The sequence below is a fragment of the Manihot esculenta genome, chromosome 8 (genome assembly GCF_001659605.2).
Source record: "Manihot esculenta cultivar AM560-2 chromosome 8, M.esculenta_v8, whole genome shotgun sequence".
NCBI lineage: Eukaryota > Viridiplantae > Streptophyta > Magnoliopsida > Malpighiales > Euphorbiaceae > Manihot > Manihot esculenta.
This window is the reverse complement of record NC_035168.2, coordinates 3877107-3897174: the sequence shown is the minus strand read 5'-3', so window position 1 is coordinate 3897174 and position 20068 is coordinate 3877107. Positions and strand designations below refer to the sequence as shown.

General features: G+C 38.3%; 1 protein-coding gene across 1 annotated transcript; it reads right to left on the bottom strand.

Annotated features, from left to right (window-relative positions):
* Positions 1 to 4496: 4496 nt before the first annotated feature.
* Positions 4497 to 10049, bottom strand: LOC110620386 (eukaryotic translation initiation factor 3 subunit C). Its single transcript, XM_021764100.2, has 4 exons — positions 9882 to 10049; positions 9513 to 9581; positions 7632 to 9425; positions 4497 to 5695 (listed from the first exon to the last, which is right to left on the bottom strand). The coding sequence occupies exons 2-4, from the start codon at positions 9534 to 9536 to the stop codon at positions 4721 to 4723; spliced, it is 2793 nt and encodes a 930-aa protein (XP_021619792.1). The 5' UTR covers positions 9537 to 9581; positions 9882 to 10049; the 3' UTR covers positions 4497 to 4720.
* Positions 10050 to 20068: the final 10019 nt, after the last annotated feature.

Sequence of the window (20068 nt, the reverse complement as noted above, 5' to 3'; positions counted from 1 at the left end):
AGGAGTTGCTTTGAGAAATTCAATTTCTTTGAAATAAATCAAATTACACTGATTTGTAAAAATTTGTATGAAATACCATAATTAAAAATTTATCAAGCGGCCCGATTAAATAATAGCAAAATAACCCACGGGATTAGATTTGCTAGGTAGATGAAAACAGGCTCTATCTAATTTCAGTTTGAAATTAGAATAAAATTTTTTAAGAATTTAAAAAAAAATAGTTTATTGTGCCAAAATTGAAAACTAAAAATTAAATCGTAAAGTGATACAAAAATTAGAATTTTTAACACCAACCCTTAAAAATAATATATATATTAATACATTTATATAAAAAGATCTTACTAAGATTTTCAAAACGTAGAAAGAAGTCATTTTACATATGATTTAATATTTTTCTTTTATTAAAAAAATATTCTAACTAATTTTCATATGTGTCTCAAACATTAAAAAATATAAAAAATAATTCTCTTGAAACAAATGAAGCCTTAGTTTTTGAGTAATTTTTACTGGTAATCCCTCGAGTTTGAAGAGTATTTCACATCATGTTATCATTTTTATTTGGGTAAACTACAGTTTAATCCCTCTAGTTTAATGAAATATTTACTTTAGTTTCTGTATTTTTAAAAACCTATAATTTAATTTTTCACATTTAAAAAAACTGCAAAATAGTCTCTACCGTCAAATTTTCAATTAACCTTCCGTTTATTTTAATGAAAATAACTAAACTACCCTTTAAGTAAAAAAATTCAACCAAACAGTATTCACTCCATCCCACTATCTCCCCTTCTCAATCCTCTCCTTCTCCTTCTTCTTCTCCTCATCCTCCTTCTTCTTAGTTGCGGCTGCTCTTACTCACTTATCTGCTCTATTTTATTCTCATCATTGTTCTTCTTCTCTCTTCAGATTTATCCATATTCGTATAATCACCACTACCATCTCGCCCAATTGCATGAAATCAAACACAGAAAAATAAGAAGGATGAGGAGAGAAGGAAGAAGCTATTCAGATTTATCCATATTCGTATAATCACCACTACCATCTCGCCTAATTGCATGAAATCAAATACAGAAGAAGAAGAAGGATGAGGAGAAAAGGAAGAAACTCTTCAGATTTATCCATATTCGTATAATCACCACTACCATCTCGCCCAATTGCATGAAATCAAACACAGAAGAAGAAGAAGGATGAGGAGAGAAGGAAGAAGCTCTTCAGATTTACCTATATTCGTATAATCACCATTACCATCTCGCCCAATTGCATGAAATCAAACACGGAAGAAGAAGGAAGAAGAGGATCAAGAAAAGAAGGAGAATGATGAGGAGAAAAGGAAGAAGAGAATCGGGAAGGAGAGTGTAATACTCTGTTAGAGTCCGGTATCGGAAGTCTACTTTCCGGTGGAGTCCGGGATGTCGGAAGTCTCTAGAAGGGTTAGAATTATGTTTTTCTTAAATGTTTTGATATGTTTATTAAGTTTTATGCCTAAGAAATGAGTTTTTGAGTGAAATGAACCAAGGCAGAAAAGCCAGGTTCGGCCGCCGAAGTTGAGGTTCGGCCGCCGAACATGCATGGCTTTCGGTTTCACGTGTGGCTGCCGAAGGTGGTCTGGCTAGCCACCTATAAATGGCCCTCAGTCGGTTGAAGCGGTGCAAGCACCGTTTCTTTTATCTTCTAAGGTGAAACCCTGTCCTTTGTGAGTTTTCTTCCATGTTTTCATTAACTCATGCACAGATTTGATTCGTTTTCATGATTAGTTGAAAGTCCAGGAGCCTTTGACTACGCCCTGGCAGGTATAGTAAAGACCAGGAGCCTTTGACTATGCCCTGGCAGTTATAGTAAAGACCAGGAGCCTTTGACTACGCCCTGGCAATGGTAAGTACAGAGGTGTTATATACACATATATATATATATGACAGGAAGACCAGGTGCTCGATTCTACGCCCTGGCACAGAGTTACTGGGACTATGTGGTGACAGATTTACTCTTGATGTGGTTTGACTGTGTTGTTTTACTGTTCTACTCACTGGGCTATAGAGCTCATCCCACTCCCTTAACCCCAGTTTTGCAGGTTCAGTGTACAGTGTACAGGGCAAGTCAGCAGAGCATAGAAAGAGTAACGAGAAATGTAATAGTGTAGAGTGGACATGTAATGTTAAAGAGATGTAATAGTTATGTTTTCAGTTACAGATGTGCTTGACTTAGTTGTTTGTGTTGTAAAGCTGTTGTTATGTACATGATCTGTATATGTATATGTTTTACAGCGTATGTGAACTACCAGGCTTAACAGGTATGAGTTAACCCATCTAGAGCAAGCTCTAGTCAGGGGTACAGAGTACAGAGTACAGAGTACAGAGATAGTGCATGCACAGGTTAAGCCTTGGTTCAGAAAAGAGTTTTTATTTTCACAGAAAATGTATGATCATGTATGAGATTTACATGTACACAGAGAGTATAGCAGGTTTGCTACGGGTTATGGCGGCCTTAAGCCGACCTGAATCCTAGCGCCGGTGACGGTCCATTTTGGGGTCGTTACAGAGAGGTAGTGAGATGGGCTAATTTGAAAGTGAAAAATAATGTTTGATTGGATCTTTTCATTTAAAGAGTAGTTTAGTCATTTTCATTAAAATAAATGGAAGGTTAACTGAAAATTTAACGGTAGGAACTATTTTGCAGTTTTTTTAAATGTGAAAGATTAAACTGTAGGTTTTTAAAAACATAAGAACTAAAGTAAATATTTTATTAAACTAGAGGGACTAAACTGTAGTTTACCCTTTTTATTTTTGTTACCATAAAATTCCTAAATTTTAAAACGTTATAGTAAAATCTCTTACGCCAAAATGCTGCATGTTTGCTGATAATATCTTCTGTGGCAATGTTGTGGTATAAAAAGAAGGAAATATAAGTATTTTGCATCATATGGATAACAAGATTACATCTAAAAAAAGGTTACTAGCAAAGATTATAGTGGACCCACAAGAAAGAATCTTTGGCCCATTACAGAAAAACCCTAGGATCTAATGGAAGATTTGGCTCCATTAAGAAAAGATACATGCAAAGCTAGAAAAGCACAAACTCATCCAGTCAGTCATAGCATAGCAACTAAGTTTATTAGAGATGTTTGCTTAAACAGTCAATCAAATTTCCTTATGAACGCTGGGCACCGGGCATGGTCAACTCTTGTAGGAGAGTTATGCTTAAACTCTATCAGATTTCACTACAGAAACTGGTTTATTAATGCGCAGATCAGATTGATCGGAGTCCTGACTCATCAAAGAAGAACTCTATGAGACAGTCAGGGAACAAACCCCTATACATTGACTCATACCGGTATAGAAAGGAATTAAATAACTGTTTAACAATAAAAAAAAAGAATATTCTTATTTACGGTCATGCATGATGAGAAGACGTCATTAAAAAATGAAAGAGAAGAGATATAAAGAGAAAATAAGGAAGGAAAGGGATTAAACTTATTTTAAACTTATTCACTCGTCCCTAAACCCAATTTTTTTCTAAATCTCCTTTTTAAGGAAAAGCTTAGCACACGAATTGATACATTTTCAAATCAAAGGTTAAATATGGGATTAAAGTACCCTGGCAAGCAATGACCTAATTCAAATGCAAATACCACAAGAAATTACTAATTGATGATGGACAATGAATAAAAAAAAAAGTTAAATACATGTCTATACTCTTATAGTATTTGAAGTTAATCCATTAAATTGATGAATTAAATTATAATTATTAAATGCATAAATTTATAAAAAGTATAATAATTAAATATAAATTAATTATGTCATTATTGAATTAACAAAATAAAATTTCATTATTTATTAATTATACTCTAAAAATCTTCAATTGTGTTTTAAATTTCATAAAATAATAAAATTATTTTTGTCTAACTTTATAATTTATAAAAATTTAAAACAAATCCAGCAAAATTAAGAATATATGTAATCAACTTTTATTTTTCATATTAATGTTTAATTGTTATAATTTTTGTAATCAATTTATAATTTTAGTTTAAGAGTTTAATAGGGTGTAAGTATATTTTAAGCCTTTGAATTACAGTTTTGATTAACGTAATAACATTTCTTAATTTGTTAAAACTAATAATATGAACAGGCTATCCCGTCAAGTCTTTTACCTCTCTCGTCTTTCTTGAAAGAGAAAATCCAATCAAATTTTCTCCTTCTGTGGTGGTACTCTTCTTTGGGGCCTAGTTTTGGTCTTCCCTCACTATCTCAGGTAATTTTTAAATATGTGTCTATTGTTTTCATCCCAAATCTGAGTTTTATGGTTAAAGGGGGGCTGCTTTTGTTCTGAGAAATGTGTTTTCTCCATGTTGGTTGTGTGGATTTAGAGCTTGTTATTTGAAAATGAGCCAGTCGCCCTCCCAAAGCTAGATGTTTGAGTTTTATAAACGCAATCTATCTTTTCTTAGAAAAAACAAAAAAGGCGAAATTTAATTTTATCTTGATATACCCTGAGGACAAATTCAATAATTCAAACAAGGAATATAGCACCTGATTTAAAATAGATGTTTGCATGCTCTTCTTGGCCAAAAATAAAATTTGAAGGCTAGTTTTGGCGTTCAATTACGCTTATAAATGGAGATGAAATGCAAAAGCAACAACAAAACAAATCTCTTCAACCAACTGAAGACACTTGTTGGTTGAACAAAAATTGATAGCCTCTCTTTCTTTCAGCACTCTCTGTTTTATCCTTAAGCACGAACTCCCCTGTTAAGATTAACCATACGGTTAGAACCATCCATTTGAGATCCCCTCACTCCAGTTCTTCCTGGCCCGCCATATGCACCGTCTTGGTATCGTGAACCTCCAGAATATCCACCTGAACGTGTCCCTCTTGAATAACCACCACCAGTACCTTGGCTTAATGCTGGTGGTCTCCCACCACCAACATTATATCCTGAACGCCCTGACCCTTGCCTCCCCTGAGTGAAAGATGAATTGTCTTGCCACTTGCCACCACCAGCAGCCATGCTAGCATAATCCTGGCCATCTTTCCGCCTCATAGGCAAATCCAAACCAGCACCACCACCAATCCTTGCCTCTATTGCCCTTTCATTACTTTCAGCAAGAACTGATAGCTTCTCTGTTAAGTGGAATGCCAGAACCTGCAACCTTGTGTGCTCAACATCATGAAAGACGATGCACTGTGTTGGCTGGTCCCAACTCGCATGCAGCTCTTCATTGATCATCATCTTGCTAACAATGCTGTGAATCTGGGCTCCAGAGAGATCAAACATTTTGGTGAGTTGGTCCAAGCTATGCGACCCATAAGAGGATGAGTAGGTAAAAAGGTAGGTCCTCAGAGCTTCTTCCTTGATCTTGGCCTTAAGCATCTCAAGGACACTGTCTCTGTTCCTTAGAAGCCTCCAGAAATCAAGAGACTTGATAACATCAAAGGCCTTCTGGAAATCTCCCTTAGTAAGAGCTCGAGTGGCAGTCATCACATGATCCCTGACATTTTCAGGAGGGCCTGTGAAAGTTTGCCTCTCACTCACCTCAAGCAACCGCCTAAATGTCTTGCTAATGACTTTGCGCTTAGCATCAAGAGTGTTGGCTGCCATGTTGGGGACCTCCAGCAGCATGGCACAAATGAGATGAACCGCCTCTAGAAGCTCAAGATTTATGTGCATATGATATGGCATCTGGCGTCTCCTTTCCAGCCTTTCCTGTGGTTATCGATTTTTACGACTGTTAAGAGGACACTTGGGAAAATAATATATGCATGCCTTAACAGCAATGCTACATTTGGATCAAAAGTAACAAAAAATATTTTCACAATAACAATGCAAAAACATCACCAATACTTCATATAACACAATTAAATTATCTGACCATGAAAACAAAACAACTATCATATAACATGTTTTGCGCCACCCAAGGGCCTTCTATGCAGTCCACTCCATGATGCTTAAAACTTCAAACAAGAAAGCACAGAAATAGCCAGAATTACATTACATATAATAAGTAACCCAACTACAAACCCTTTCAGCTATAAATCAATCTTACGGATCATACACACATTTATTTTGAACTAGTTCACAAGCCCATCAAATTGCAACAGCAGCTGCAGAACACCTCCCAAGGCTTAAACACCACTAGCAAAGTACCAGACAAAGAATACCTTTTTTTTTTTGCGCTCCAGTGAATGCTACATTGGCCCTTGCGAGATAAAAGGGAGAGAAAAGTCACGACACTGAATCTCTGAATCAGTTGGTTAAAATATCCTCACTTGGGAGGGGGGAAAGAAAATACAGGAAAGACAGCAAAGACAAGTATAAGAAAATGTTGAGAGCTGCATCATGATTCATAACCAAAACTTAATTGACTAGGGCCATGCTAACATGTAAGTCTCGGAAACACCAGGACATTAAAAGTTAAAATTCCTACCTAATCCTTTTTAAGAGTAGTCTGTTATGGCAGCATGTAAAGTCTGACATCAAGCTAGATATCATCTATGGATCTATGCTTTGTGTTCTGAAAGGCATAGTAGTAGTAGTAGTAGTATGTAACAATTAGTTTACCTAATGTTATTAGATCTAATAACCCCAAACAATCCCCCGCAACAGCTGAACCTTCCCAAACTAGTTAGCGTCAGCTGTTCATCTCTACAGGACACCAAGTCCGTAACAATATCCAAAACTTGTATATATTTTGAAACCACTTCTACCCATGTCACTTTAGGTCTCCCCCTTCCCCTACTAACATATCACACTTCCATGCTAAGATATTTGATGCTATATTGGACATATCCAAACCAACCTAATCAACCCTCGCCCATTTTATCTCCAATATATGCTACATGCATTTTGGATCTCCAGAATGAAAAAGTGAGGTTCTGTACCACAAAAGGTTATGGTTCACTTCCAAAATGAAAATTCGAGTGCACACAAAAATCAGTTTACTCAACTAGCAGCATAAGCATTTGGAAAAAGTCAACTATATCATATATATTCTTACCCTACATGTGAATAGATTTATTACATCTATAGTAGGAAGTCTTTAGTTTGAAAATCTTTTCATTTAAGGTGCAGTCTCAAAAGCAACAAAATTGCAACACCACATTTACGACTTCCACACTAAAATCATTAATGAGAAATTCTTGAACAACATGGAAAGGGAGTTTGCAAGCATTGGATCAAACTCTTGACACAGACCATTATTATAAAATAATAAAATTCCACATACACACTAAAAATGCATCTAATCTGGAATGTGCACCAAAATTTTACAGGTTTGATGAAAAAAAATGAAGGAAAATAAGCGACAATATTTAGAGAATTGCATAGTGTATTATACCAATCGCCATTTCTTTTTCGCATTCAATTTAAACAATCGGTCTCTACCAACGAATGGACCATTTCTTTTTTTAAAACAATAAGTCATAAAATAATATAAATGTCATAGATCATGCTAAAAGTCTTGCATTCAACAACACTATCACAAGAATCCAAAAACTATAGGTTGTTAACTTTAAAACAGCAAAGTTAACAATTACTGACGCTTCTGCAACTTCCAAGTTGTTGAAAACATGAAATGACGCAAAAACAACCAATTACATGACAGATATTGAACACATATCAGATTATACAGAAAGAGACGTACCTGTTCTGGAGTCTTCTCATGATACCGACTTTGTGAAACACCTTGTGCCAGCAATTCCTTTACCCTTCCACCGGAATACAATTCAGAAAGGCAACCATGTCCTTCAGTGATTAGCCCAACACGGAATGCACATAAACCAAGCTGTGCCATAGCCCTGTTGAAAAGAATCTGGGATGAAATGTCCATATGTTGGACACTATCCTGCAGGTGACTCATCAATAACAAGTCCCGGGAGGTTGAGAACTCATCCAATAGTGCATGGTGGTAAATATCACAAAGCATTGCACGAGCTTTAGTTCGCTCATCTCCATACTTGTATATGAGAGAGACCAACATATCCATCATTGTTCTGCTGCTCTCAGGGAAGGTAGGCTTTCGGGGCACAAGCTCTAGAGTGGCAACGAAAGCAGATGGACCCTTACTTTCCTCAACCTTAGGCTCCTCCCCTGACTTTTCACCATCATCTGCCTGTTCAGCCAGTTTCCTCATAGCATCATAAACCTCTTGCGGTTTGTAGTAGATCAGCTCAACCCGCCTAAGGGCAACCCTTGATGCAGCTTTGAAGTCTCTGACCCTCTCTAGATACTCTTGGACACTTTGAGCGAGCACCGAAAACATAGGTTCATCCTGCAGTCTCTCAACATATTCACGTGTATGTGGATCAATACATTGCAAACTCTTGAAGAACTCAACATCTATCCGCTCAAGGAAAGCCACCAAGTTCCCCCAAACCCGAATAGTTCCATCATAGTCTGTCCCCTTCTGGGTTTCTTTCTCATCAGGCTCAACCATGTCATCCACTACAATGTTAGGATACTGGACCAGAATATCAAGAATAACCAGCATATTCTGCACGCATTTCTTCCATATGTTTATGGGCATATGACCACTAAGTCCTGGATTCACATCAAACTGGGCAGAGACCACACTAAAAAGAATCTCAAGCTTCTGTGCAGGGGTCTTAGCGACCTTAGTCAAGAAAGTTAGTTGCTCAACCTGCTCAAACCTTCCAGTTCCCTTCCTACCTCGAGCAGCAACAACCTCTTTAAACTTTTTGTTCACTGTATCCCAGGTTATTTCACTAGGATCTTTCATGAACTGTCTATCCATGAGCTTATCTTTCTTGCTCATCATCTTCTGCCAATCACCTTCAATCTCAGTTCGATTATCCTGACGATCTTCATCATCCTCTTCATCCTCATCAGACATTGCAATCTTTGAAGGGTCCTCCACAAACTCTGAGTCTGAATCTTCCTCCTCTTCTGTCTCCTCATCTCCCTCCTCTTCCTCCTCACTCTCTGGATTCTCTCTATATTTATTAATCAAATCCTCATATTGCTTATTGTTCTTCTTCAGTTTCTGCTTCATTGAGTTCAAGGCCTTAGCATTACTACTGCTCATCTTCTTCTTTGCTTCCTTATTTGCCAAAGCCTGATTCAAGAAATCCTCCAACATCACAAGAGCTTTGATGTAAAGGGTGGGGACCTTGTCAGATTCTGTCACCCTCATGACTTTCTCAAGCTGTTTATTGATTTTATCAAAGCTCTCTTGTAAGCTAACCCAATCATTGATCTTCATTGCATTCTTCATTTGATCAACAGTAGCCGACATCTCCTCAAATCGTTTGTCTTTGGCGGATCTGACAACACGCTTTTGATCATCAGAGTCATCACTATCACTAGCGGTTCCCCTGAGATACCTGTTTTGTGGGGCTTGAGTGGTAGACTCGCCTGCTGCCTCATTATCAATATCTTCTTCAAATTCACTCTCTTCCTCCTCAGAGTCGCTGCCACCCTGAAAAAATAAGCAGCAGCAAACAATTTCATTTATATTCCCCTAGCATACAAATTCCCAAAATGAAGACTTAGAACTATAACAGACCTGTCCCCAGAAACGAGATGCCATCTTCTAGCAGAAATTAAATGAATGGAACCAGAAACGAACGAAAATCTGAAATAACACAAGTAAACACCAAAAACAATGAGATACATCTATGAATTAATAATATATAAGAACAAACACAATTACCAGATATTCCAAGGATAACGTTTTCCTTAAAGCATCTGATTTCCAATAAAAACTTTTTTCCATAAACTCTAATAATAATTAAAAAAAAAAACTCAAAAAAGTTTTAGCGTTCAAGACAATTTTGCCTCATTATTCTCTAGTTCCTAATCAATAAAAAAAAATCATAACAGCAACAGAAATTTACACTAAAAAAATTGAAGAATACTAAGATAGAAGAGGTACCGAGAAGGAATGCTGCTAGAAAATTTGTTGTGGTTGCTGTGAGAACAAAAGACCCAGACGTCTTCAGTGACAACGGCAGACGCACAGAGAGAGCAAGCTAATGCAGGGAAGGAGAGATCCAAAACAAGGGGAAAGGGGGCGGCAGTGAGTGACGATTGCCAAATAAAAGATAGCAATTTGAATAACCCTAAGCGACAAGCCCACAGCAGCATCAGTATGGGCTCCTTTCGATTATTAATGGGCCACTTTGCCCGCCCGCCTGACCCAATGTAATGGGTAGAACCCGTTCATTTAGTAATGGACGGGTATGGGTATGAAAAAATGGGTCCCGGAGTGTTAAAATTTATAATGATAATAAACATAATTCATTTTTTAAAGTGCGTGTACTTGAACATAAATATAATTGAAGAATTATAATTATACATTTCATCATAAATATGTGTATTCATATAATCAATTGAAATTAATTTATGACATTTTTATAAACGCTTAATGATAATATTGAAATAATGTTAATATCAAAATAATAATAATAATAATAATAAATTTTTGGCACATAGCAAAATTTCTGTGTGAATCTTCATTATTGATACAAATAAAAAAAGAGAAAGGGAAAGAAAAAGTTTAGGGAAAGGGAAGGAAAGGCGAAGAGGTAGAAAGTTTGAGCTTTTGTACTTTCAAATTGTGTTTACATCTAGTTTTTGGAAGGTATTTATCTGCGAGTTTCGTTTTTTGGTTTTAGTTAAACTTTCTCCGCCTTTTGGGCACTGGAAGGACCTGTTTCTTTTTATAAAATTTTGTCGGTTAATTTCTTTTTTAGTTTTATTTTATTTTATTTTTATTTTATGTATGATAAAACGATATCCAGCGGGATATCCAGACGATGATACCTAAATATGGACTCAATTTAATGGGTTGACTGTTGATCCATGATTGATTTTGTTAGATCTTTCCATACTTGAGAAAGTGATTTGAAGAAGACAGTCAAGGGTTCATTAGGATGGTTCGATGAAGACCCTCCGACATTTAAGTTAAATAAAAAATTATATGAGATTCATTAATATAAAGAAAAAATAAATAATAAAAAATTTCAAGAGGAATTTTCAGAGAGTCTCTTTTTTGAGGATTTTTTTATGAGTATATGAGAGAGATTAGCTTTTGGAGAGCTAGTCCCCGGGAGAGTCAAGAGCCTCTTGAGAGAGGTTGGTTCAAGGATTTTTGTACCTCGATTATCTGCTTTATGTCCCATCAGATTGGATGGTAGCGTACTGTGATAGGTATGTTAAGTAGTTGGCAATTGATTAATTAATGTAGAGCCGGTTTGCCCATGTTCTTTTGGCAGGTGTGTCAGGCGGCTGGGCAGCCTTTCCGCATGCGCATTTAATACCTCAGAGAGGGCTGCGGGTCGGTCATCACGTTGGAGGTCGGCGCCTTACTCTGGTTTCATCAGATTGTACTCGGCTCATCCGACCTATACAAAGGCAAGTTCCTTCCGGTCATTGAGGTCGGCTTTTCCTGTATTCAATTGTCTTATTTGTGATGTGAGTCTTGAAGTGGTCAGTCTAGTCGTTCCGTACATTGAAGAGGTCGGTCATCACGTTGGAGGTCGAGGCCTTACTCTGGTTTCATCAGATTGTACTCGGCTCATCCGACCTATACAAAGGCAAGTTCCTTCCGGTCATTGAGGTCGGCTTTTCCTGTATTCAATTGTCTTATTTGTGATGTGTCTCTTGAAGTGGTCGGTCTAGTCGTTCCGTACATTGAAGAGGTTGGTCAAAGTTTGTACTTATCTCTAGACTATATCAAATCGTGTTGGGCCTGCTGGGCCTTTACTGAGGTCGATTCTCTTCGGTTCTTTAAACCTGATCAGACCGTGAACATGTGTTCTGATCATAGAGAGTCTTATATCTAATATATTATCAGTTTAGTTTTTTCTTTAGATCAACGATTGCAAGTTGAGGAATTTTGATAATCTTGCAATGGTGTGGCGAAGAAACCATTTCGTTCGATGGTGGTTTGCTTTGAGACTGTGGACACGTGTTCTAATGCCCTTTGGCAGGTGTGTCAAGCAGTTGGGTAACCTTTTCACACGTGCATTTAATACCTCAGAGAGGGCTAGAGCAGTCGACCATCGCATTGGAGGTCGGCGTCTTACTTTGGTTTCATCAGATTGTACACGGCTCATCCGACCTATACAAAGGCAAGTTCCTTCCGGTCATTGAGGTTGGCTTTTCCTGTATTCAATTGTCTTATTTGTGATGCGAGTCTTGAAGTGGTCGGCCTAGTCGTTCCGGGCATTGAAGAGGTCAGTCAAAGTTTATACTTATCTCCAGACTATATCAAATAGTGTTCGGCCAGATGTTAACTATAATTAACAAAAGACAACAAAAGGAAAAAAAGTTTAATCATTTCTATCCATTTTGCCCATTTTAAAATGATGGAAAATTATATGATTGATTCCATCATCCACAACATTCTCCATTGCTTATATGGTAGACCCATCAAGGTTTCGAGGTATTGGAATTGTATTGGAGGCTTTGACTTTATTGGATTTTTTTTATTATTATTGATATGACTCCGTGAGGAAAGAGAAATGAATAATATTTCAGATATATTAATTATGAATCAATCCTATACGAGAGATACCATTTATATTAAGCCTATAAATCTATTTCACGTACAATGCACAGTCCAAAAAAGAAAATAACACAATATCTCTTAAAGAATTCAAGCTAAAATAATCTGGTCTTAATAAAGCTCATTTACAAAATAGCATTTAAAATAATATAACTTAGTTAATCAGGTCGCCAGTCAATCATTAGGTCGTTAGGTCATCGGTCGGTCATTAGGTCGTCAGGTCGTCAATCGGTCATTAGGTCGCCAAGTCGTCATTCATATTCTTCTACACCCCCCTTTCAAGTTGGAGCTAGGAAAGACATTAGAGACAACTTGAAGCAAAAGTGCTAGTGTAAGACAACTGACAGAGGCTTAGTAAATAGGTCTGCTATCTGGTCTTGACTTGATACATAAGAAATAGTTAAAAATCTCTTCTGAAGTTGTTCCTGCACTATGTGACAGTCACTATCGATATGTTTGGTCCTTTCATGGAAGACCGGGTTAGCTGTAATTTGGAGAGCCGCCTTGTTGTCACAATGAAGCTAAATTAAATAACTAACTGGAACCTGCAAATCTCATAAAATAGATGTAATCTAAAGTAATTCACAAATTGTTGCAGCCATGGCCCTATACTCTGCCTCAGCAGAGAATTTGAAAACTATAGATAGCTTTTTTGTTTTTCAAAAAATCAAAGAGGGCCCAAGAAAGATCCCAAACCTAACCTAATTAAAGATTTCCTAGAAAAGCAATAGGATGCCCAATCTGAGTCACAATATGCAGTGACTCGAAAATCACAATTAACAGAAAAACAAAACCTAGTATTAACAGTAACTTTCAGATATCGTAAAATATGCATGGTTGCCTCTCAATGAGGCCTTTTATGGGCAGCCATAAACTGGCTGAGGTATTGTACAACATAGCTAATGTCTGGCCTAGTGAGATTAATATACAAGAGTCTCCCAATAAGCCTTCGATAACAATTTGATTCAATAAGAGGTTCACTTATACCCGATGATAAATGTAAACCTCTAGGTAGAGGAAACAAAGCAAGTTTACAGTATAACATACCAACATCACTCAACAAATTAGAAATAAACTTTTCTTGACTAAGACTAATGGCTTGATCAGACCGAGCTATTTCAAGTTTAAAGAATTTTGCAGGAAATTGGATATTGACTTACAGTTAAGCTTAACATACCATCAGCAGACTAATGACATGACTGAGATAACAAACATGACAATTCTCTAGGAGTTGAAGGAAAGGCTCGATAAAGCCAAAGGCAGCTAGCCTGAGGAATTACCTCATATCCTTTGGGCATACATAACAACTCCAAAAGTAGCAACAGGGAAAACTTCATTCTCACTGGTATATAGGGCCAAAGTGGCAATTGCCGTGGAGATCCAGGTAAGAAGTTTTAGGACCCAACATCCTGAGTCATCAGGAGACCCGAAAAAAATGTAATTCAACCTCGACTAGGCCAAGTACCTAAGAGAACAAGCCTCAATCAAAATGACTATTTACAGAAATAAGATGTCTCAAATGTTCAATTCACAGGATAATCCTCGAGTTTTTAATGTAGGAGACTTAGTTCTTAGGCAGTCTGATATAACAGGCAATAATGCTGAGTCTGGTAAGTTAAGCGAAAACTAAAAAAGAACCATTTAGGGTCTCGAAGATTATTCATTCCGGTGCTTATAAGTTAGCCAAGTTAGATGGTCGTGTCATCTTCCATTCTTGAAATATTTATAATTTATGAAAGTTTTATCAATAAAATTAACGAGATAATTTTTTTGATATGTTGTGTTTTATTCAATTATATGGAATGATGGGCTGCATGAGTCGATGATTAAGGAAATTCTTACAGAAAAAAGCCACAAATGTAATACCCGGCTAGACTCCGGTATCGGAATTCCTACCGTCCGGTGGAATCTCGGATGTCGGAAACCTCTAGAAGGGTAAAAACATGTTTTTATAAAATATTTTCATGTATTTTATGGCTTTAAGTAAGAAAGAAATTGAGTTTTCAATGAAAAAGACCATTGAGGAAAATCCAGGTTCGGCCGTCGAATCTCATGTTCGGCTGCCGAACATGCATGAGTTTTGGAGTCACCTTCGGCTTCCGAAGGTGGCCTGGCCAGCCACCTATAAAAGGCCCCATGGCCGAAAATGGGCGAGCTTTCTCCCCTATTTTTGGCCAACGGTGAGTCTATGCCCTCCCATGGTCGATTTTGATGATTTTCCTCAAATCTTTCAAGTTTTAACAAGTTTTAACTTGGTTTTAAAGATTTTTGAAGCTAAGATCAAGTTTTAGAGCTTGGAGACCCAAGGAGCTAGATTTCTCCCATCTCCAAGTTAGGATCGTCTCTCCTCTCGATCTTCAAGAGGTAAGCTTAGATCCTACCTTTCTTGTATGTTTTAAACAAGTTTTGAGGGGTTATGGGGTAGAAATGCATGTTTAGGTTAATGTTGAGTTTATGGATAATGTGTGTTGTATGAGTTGCTATATGTGTTTGTTTTGGGGTTTAGGATAGTTTGAGACCCCTATATGCTTATTTGCTTGTGTATGCATGTTGTAGAATAGCTAAATGCATGTTTGAATGGTTTGGGAGGCAAAATGTGCATGAGGAGGCTGAGTTCTGCCCTTTGGAAGAACTCAGGTTCGGCAGCCGAATGACTTTCGGCCGCCGAACCTGCCTGTGGAGGCAAGCCTTTGGCTGTCGAACCCTGCCTCCGAAAGTTGGACTTTCGGCTCTTGAGGGGAGTTTTGGCCGCCGAAGGTGCCGCCGAACATGCACGAGTTTCGGCTTTGGAACCACTTTCGGCCGCCGAAGGTGCTGCCGAAAGTGGCTGAGTTTCGGCTCTGGAGGGACTTTCGGCCGCCGAACCTGCCGCCGAAGGTGCCTGTTCAGCCTTCCTTTGCATGTTTTCTATGAATGTTTTAGAGTGTTTTAGGGGGTTTTTGGAGAATAGTTTAGAGTCATGTTCATGTATGTTTGGTCCCTCATTTGAGTCCACCTGTGTAGGTTCGGACCCGAGGAACCGAGGACCCCAACAGTGAGATAGCTACTTCAGTGTCTTTTCAGAGCTAGCCTGAGGTGAGTAGAATGGATCTTTACGTTTCAAAGCAAATAAATTTCGAGCATGTTCATGCATCACGAATGCCATGTGATATATTAGGTTGTTTGCACTAGAATTCACGAATATGTTGCATTGCACAATATAATGTTGATGTGGATGGGTGTTGAATGATCCATTGGCCCTCGTATGATGACATGATACAATATGATATGGTATGGTATGTAAGACCAGTGAGGCCCATTCTACGCCCCTGGTACGATGTAAGAGAAAGACCAGTGAGGCCCATTCTACGCCCCTGGCATATCGGAATGTTATGTTATCTTATGTAAGAGAAAGACCAGTGAGGCCCATGCTACGCCCCTGGCACTATTAGAATGTGTAGAGGGCTATTGGTGACAAGTCCATCCTTGATGTGATTTGTTTGTGATGTGATGCATTTCATGAAAGCATGAATTTTAATATAATATTTTATTATTCTGCTCACTGGGCTCTAGTAGCTCACCCCATTCCCTTAATCCCCCAGGTTTGCAGGTACGGAATAAACCAGGAAGTTAGCAAGAGTAAAGAAGTCATGTTGTATATAATAGTTAGATATGGACATGTATTGTAAAATGTTATAATGTGATGTAATGTAAAGAATTGTATTGAGGATAGAATTGTGATTGGCCCTAGTGTATGTTAATCCCTTTTGGTACATGATCTTTTAATGAAATAATTTAATGATGTTTATGTAAACCAAGCTTAATGTATGATATGTTGCCCCATTGGAGCATTTGATGAGGGCTCCAGTGTGGGTTTTTATGTTTATGAGTTGTGCATGCACAGATTAAGCTTGGTAAATGAAAGAATAAGTTTAAAGTTTTATGTATATGTTTGATCATGTATGGGATTTAACAGGTATACAGGATGTATGTTAGGCTTGCTACGGGTCCCGGCGGCCTTATGCCGATCTGGATCCTAGCGCCGGTAGCGGTCCGGTTTTCGGGTCGTTACAACAAAGTGGGTAGCCCGCCAGGTAGATGTTCGAATGTTAGTCCCAATTAACAAATTAAAGACATTTTTGCTTAAGCCACAAGACGGGTAACCGCTAGGCAGATGTTCGGGTGTTAGTCCCAATTAATAAATTAAAGGTATTTTTTCTAAGTCACAATGCGGGTAACTGCCAGGCAAATATCCGGGTGTTATTCCCAAATAATAAAGAAATTTTTTCCTAAACCATCAAGCGGGTAACTGCCAGACAGATGTTCGGGTGTTAGTTTCAATTAATAAATTAAACGCATTTTTGCCTAAGCCACAAAGCGGGTAACCGCCAAGCAGATACTCGGGTATTAGTCTCAATTAATAAAATAATTAAGTTGAGGACATTTTTGCCTAAACCACAAGGTAGGTAACCATCAGGCATGTAATACCCGGCTAGAGTCCGGCATCGGAATTCCTGTCGTCCGGTAGAATCCAGGATGTCGGAATTCTCTAGAAGGGTAAGATTTATGTTTTTCTAAAGTAATGTCGTATGTTTTAATGTTTTTAAGCTAAAATGAAAAGAGGTTTTGCAAGAAAAGAACCAAGGCAGAAAAGCCAGGTTCGGCCGCCGAAGGTGACAACTCAGAGAGTATAGCAGGCTTGCTACGGGTTCTGGCGGCCTTAAGCCGATCTGAATCCTAGCGCCGGTGACGGTCCAATTTGGGGTCGTTACAAGGCAGATGTTCGTGTGTTAGTCCAAATCATTTTTGTTATTTTTATGTTGTTGGAGTGATGCTTCAAGTATTGATTCTTACACTTGGTAAAAAATAAAGATAAGAGATGTACAAAATATTTTCATTTATGGAGGGAAAAGTTACAAAGCAGGAAGGTCTTCCTCACTAACCCCCTCCCCAGCTCCTATTACATTGTCTACTATAATTACATTTTCAGTAAAAGTCAGGCCAGAAGAATGGGTGTCATTTTGCTTGTCCTCTTCCTGCTCCTCTTCATCCTCCTCCTCATCAATATAAAAGAAGTCTTTCGAAGGATATTGCTTAATTAGCTCCTTCTTGATAGAGCCTTGGCCTTTAACAAACATCTCTCCACCCCGAGCCACTGTGTCTTGAAGCCCAGCTTCCAGCTCTACGACCCTGTCAGTGGTGGCTCGGCTTTCTTGAGTCTGAGACTACAATTCCTGAATATGCCATTGAAGATTGGCCACCTAATCCTCTACATTCTTGGCCCGATCTTCCAAAAATGGCCTTTGCAACTTTGGCCTCATCTCGGTCTGCCTAAAGCTTATCGACAGACTCTAGGGTCTCCTTCATGGTATTCTCCACTCGGTGACCCGAGCCTTTAGCCTTGTGCAGTCCTTCTGCAAGAGGTTCCTATCTACCTCTTGGGCCCTAAACTCCTTTTTGAGGCCTTTATCGCACTTCTTAGATAGGTAGGCGAACAAAATACATTCAATGGTGGAGTGAATGGTATTGTCGTATAGGTCATCCGTCTCAAGAATGCCTAGTTGCGGTCACCAGGCCGCATGACATTCTTTGCTATAAGGAGGGACAACCATGGCTCCTCAAGAAGAGAGTTGACTCAGGTCAAGCCATCGCCAAATGTTGGATGCTCCAGGGCCAAGGTGCTCCAGTACTAGGCTCCTTGTAGTTTGGAGATGCAAGACTGGGAGATGATGGAGGAGTCTCTCTAAATGAAGACTCGGGCTGGGGATTTGAATACCTTATAGATGTGGTAGGTGGAGGTGGGGAAGGAGACAGCACAATGATTTCCTCTACTCGTCATGTTCGCATTAGAAGAGGAGCCGAGGTACCCATAACGTCCTTTCCTTTGCATGTGGAGTGTGCTGCTTCAATAAACTTATTGTTTACTTTGCCAGCCATATCTGCACAAAACAAAAAAGTGAGTAAGTAAGATAGTTTAAGGACAAGAATTTATAAAGGAAAATACCCTGCTATATAGTAGAGGATAGGATCATCCGAGAGTTTTGACGATCGGTTGGCTAAGGCAATTGAGCTTGCTCTGCTTGATACTGACTTTGCAAAGATAGGATGGCATTCTTCACGGCCATGTTTATGTCCATTTTATGGGCTGAGGCCATCTTCTGGAGAAAATTCAAAGACTCTTCCTTGTCCCTGCGCAATCGGACCTCATCTTTTCTGAGCTCCATATAAGCACTGTAATTTGTCTGAAGTTGACCGAAACCTATGGATACCATGTGGTGGAGGATGGAAAAACTTATTTTTTCAACGGTTCAAGAAAGAGGGTTTGGCATTTTTTGCTGTTGAAGAACCAAAAAAAAAAGTACCCAATTGTTGTAGCTAGGAGAAGAGAGCCACGCTCAGCTCGATGTTGTTATTAAAGTAGACGAAGCAAAATGCAACAAGAATTCACTAGCTATTGGGATGAAGTTGGACAACTAACAACTTGTGAAATTTCAAGACCTCACAGTAGAATGGGTCAATTGGGAATTGAGGTCTCACCTTTAATTATTCTTCATATACTATGATAATGTCTTTAGCAGGTATTTAATCATTGGCACAAATGTTCAGATAGGGAGCATAAATCTGGAAGGTGTCTCGAGGGATCTGATAATTATTATATAGGCGATCTATATCCCTTTCAGACAACACAGATAGGATGTCATTTACCAGCAGAGTATCACTGTCATGGACAACCCTCAGAGAAACTATGGGAACTGAAGCACGGATGTAGCCACCGAAAAAAGAGCTAGAAGAAGAACTACCTCCAGAAGAAGAAGATGAAGAAGATGAAGAAGACCTATTCGTTCCTAAGACAAAAAGAAAGAAAGAAAAGGGAGTTACCTTTGAGAAGAACGCAAAGGAGAGCAGCGAGTGATTAAGCTTTTTTGGGAAGGAAGAAGAGTATATGAGCAAAAGTGGTAATGGTTAAGAAAGGGGAAATTTATACTGTCGTGTATGACGGTTGGGTTTATTGTGGCTCGACAAACAAGGCAATATCATTTATCATTAGAACAGACGAAGGGACATGGGACAAGGAGCCAATTTGATCATATCACGTGTCCAAACTGTGGAAATCAACCATAAAACTTTGAATTTGAAGAATCAAAAACCTTTGGGAAGACTTTTGATATGACTCGATGATCATTTAAAGTGTATAATGTATTATCAATATATGATTGAACTACGTGACAGAACCCTTACGAATCATGATACTTTGGCACTAAGACTTAACTAGCCTTTGATGTGAAGACAAGGTTGATTGGATGTAAGATATCCAACTTAGTAAAGACTCGCTCCATAGAGTTGGCCGAGTCTCTTAGAGTATCTTGTTACCGTTAAAAAACATTACAAAATAAATTCATAGGGTATCTACTATTGCGAGATCTCTCATACACTAGTTGGTATTAGTTGAATTTTTATTACTTTTGAGTACAAGCCACTTTATCTTTTCGTTTATAGATTGTCAGATCATATACAGATTGTTTTAATTTGTGAATCGTTAGTTCTCTTCTCCAAACCAAAATACTGCAGTG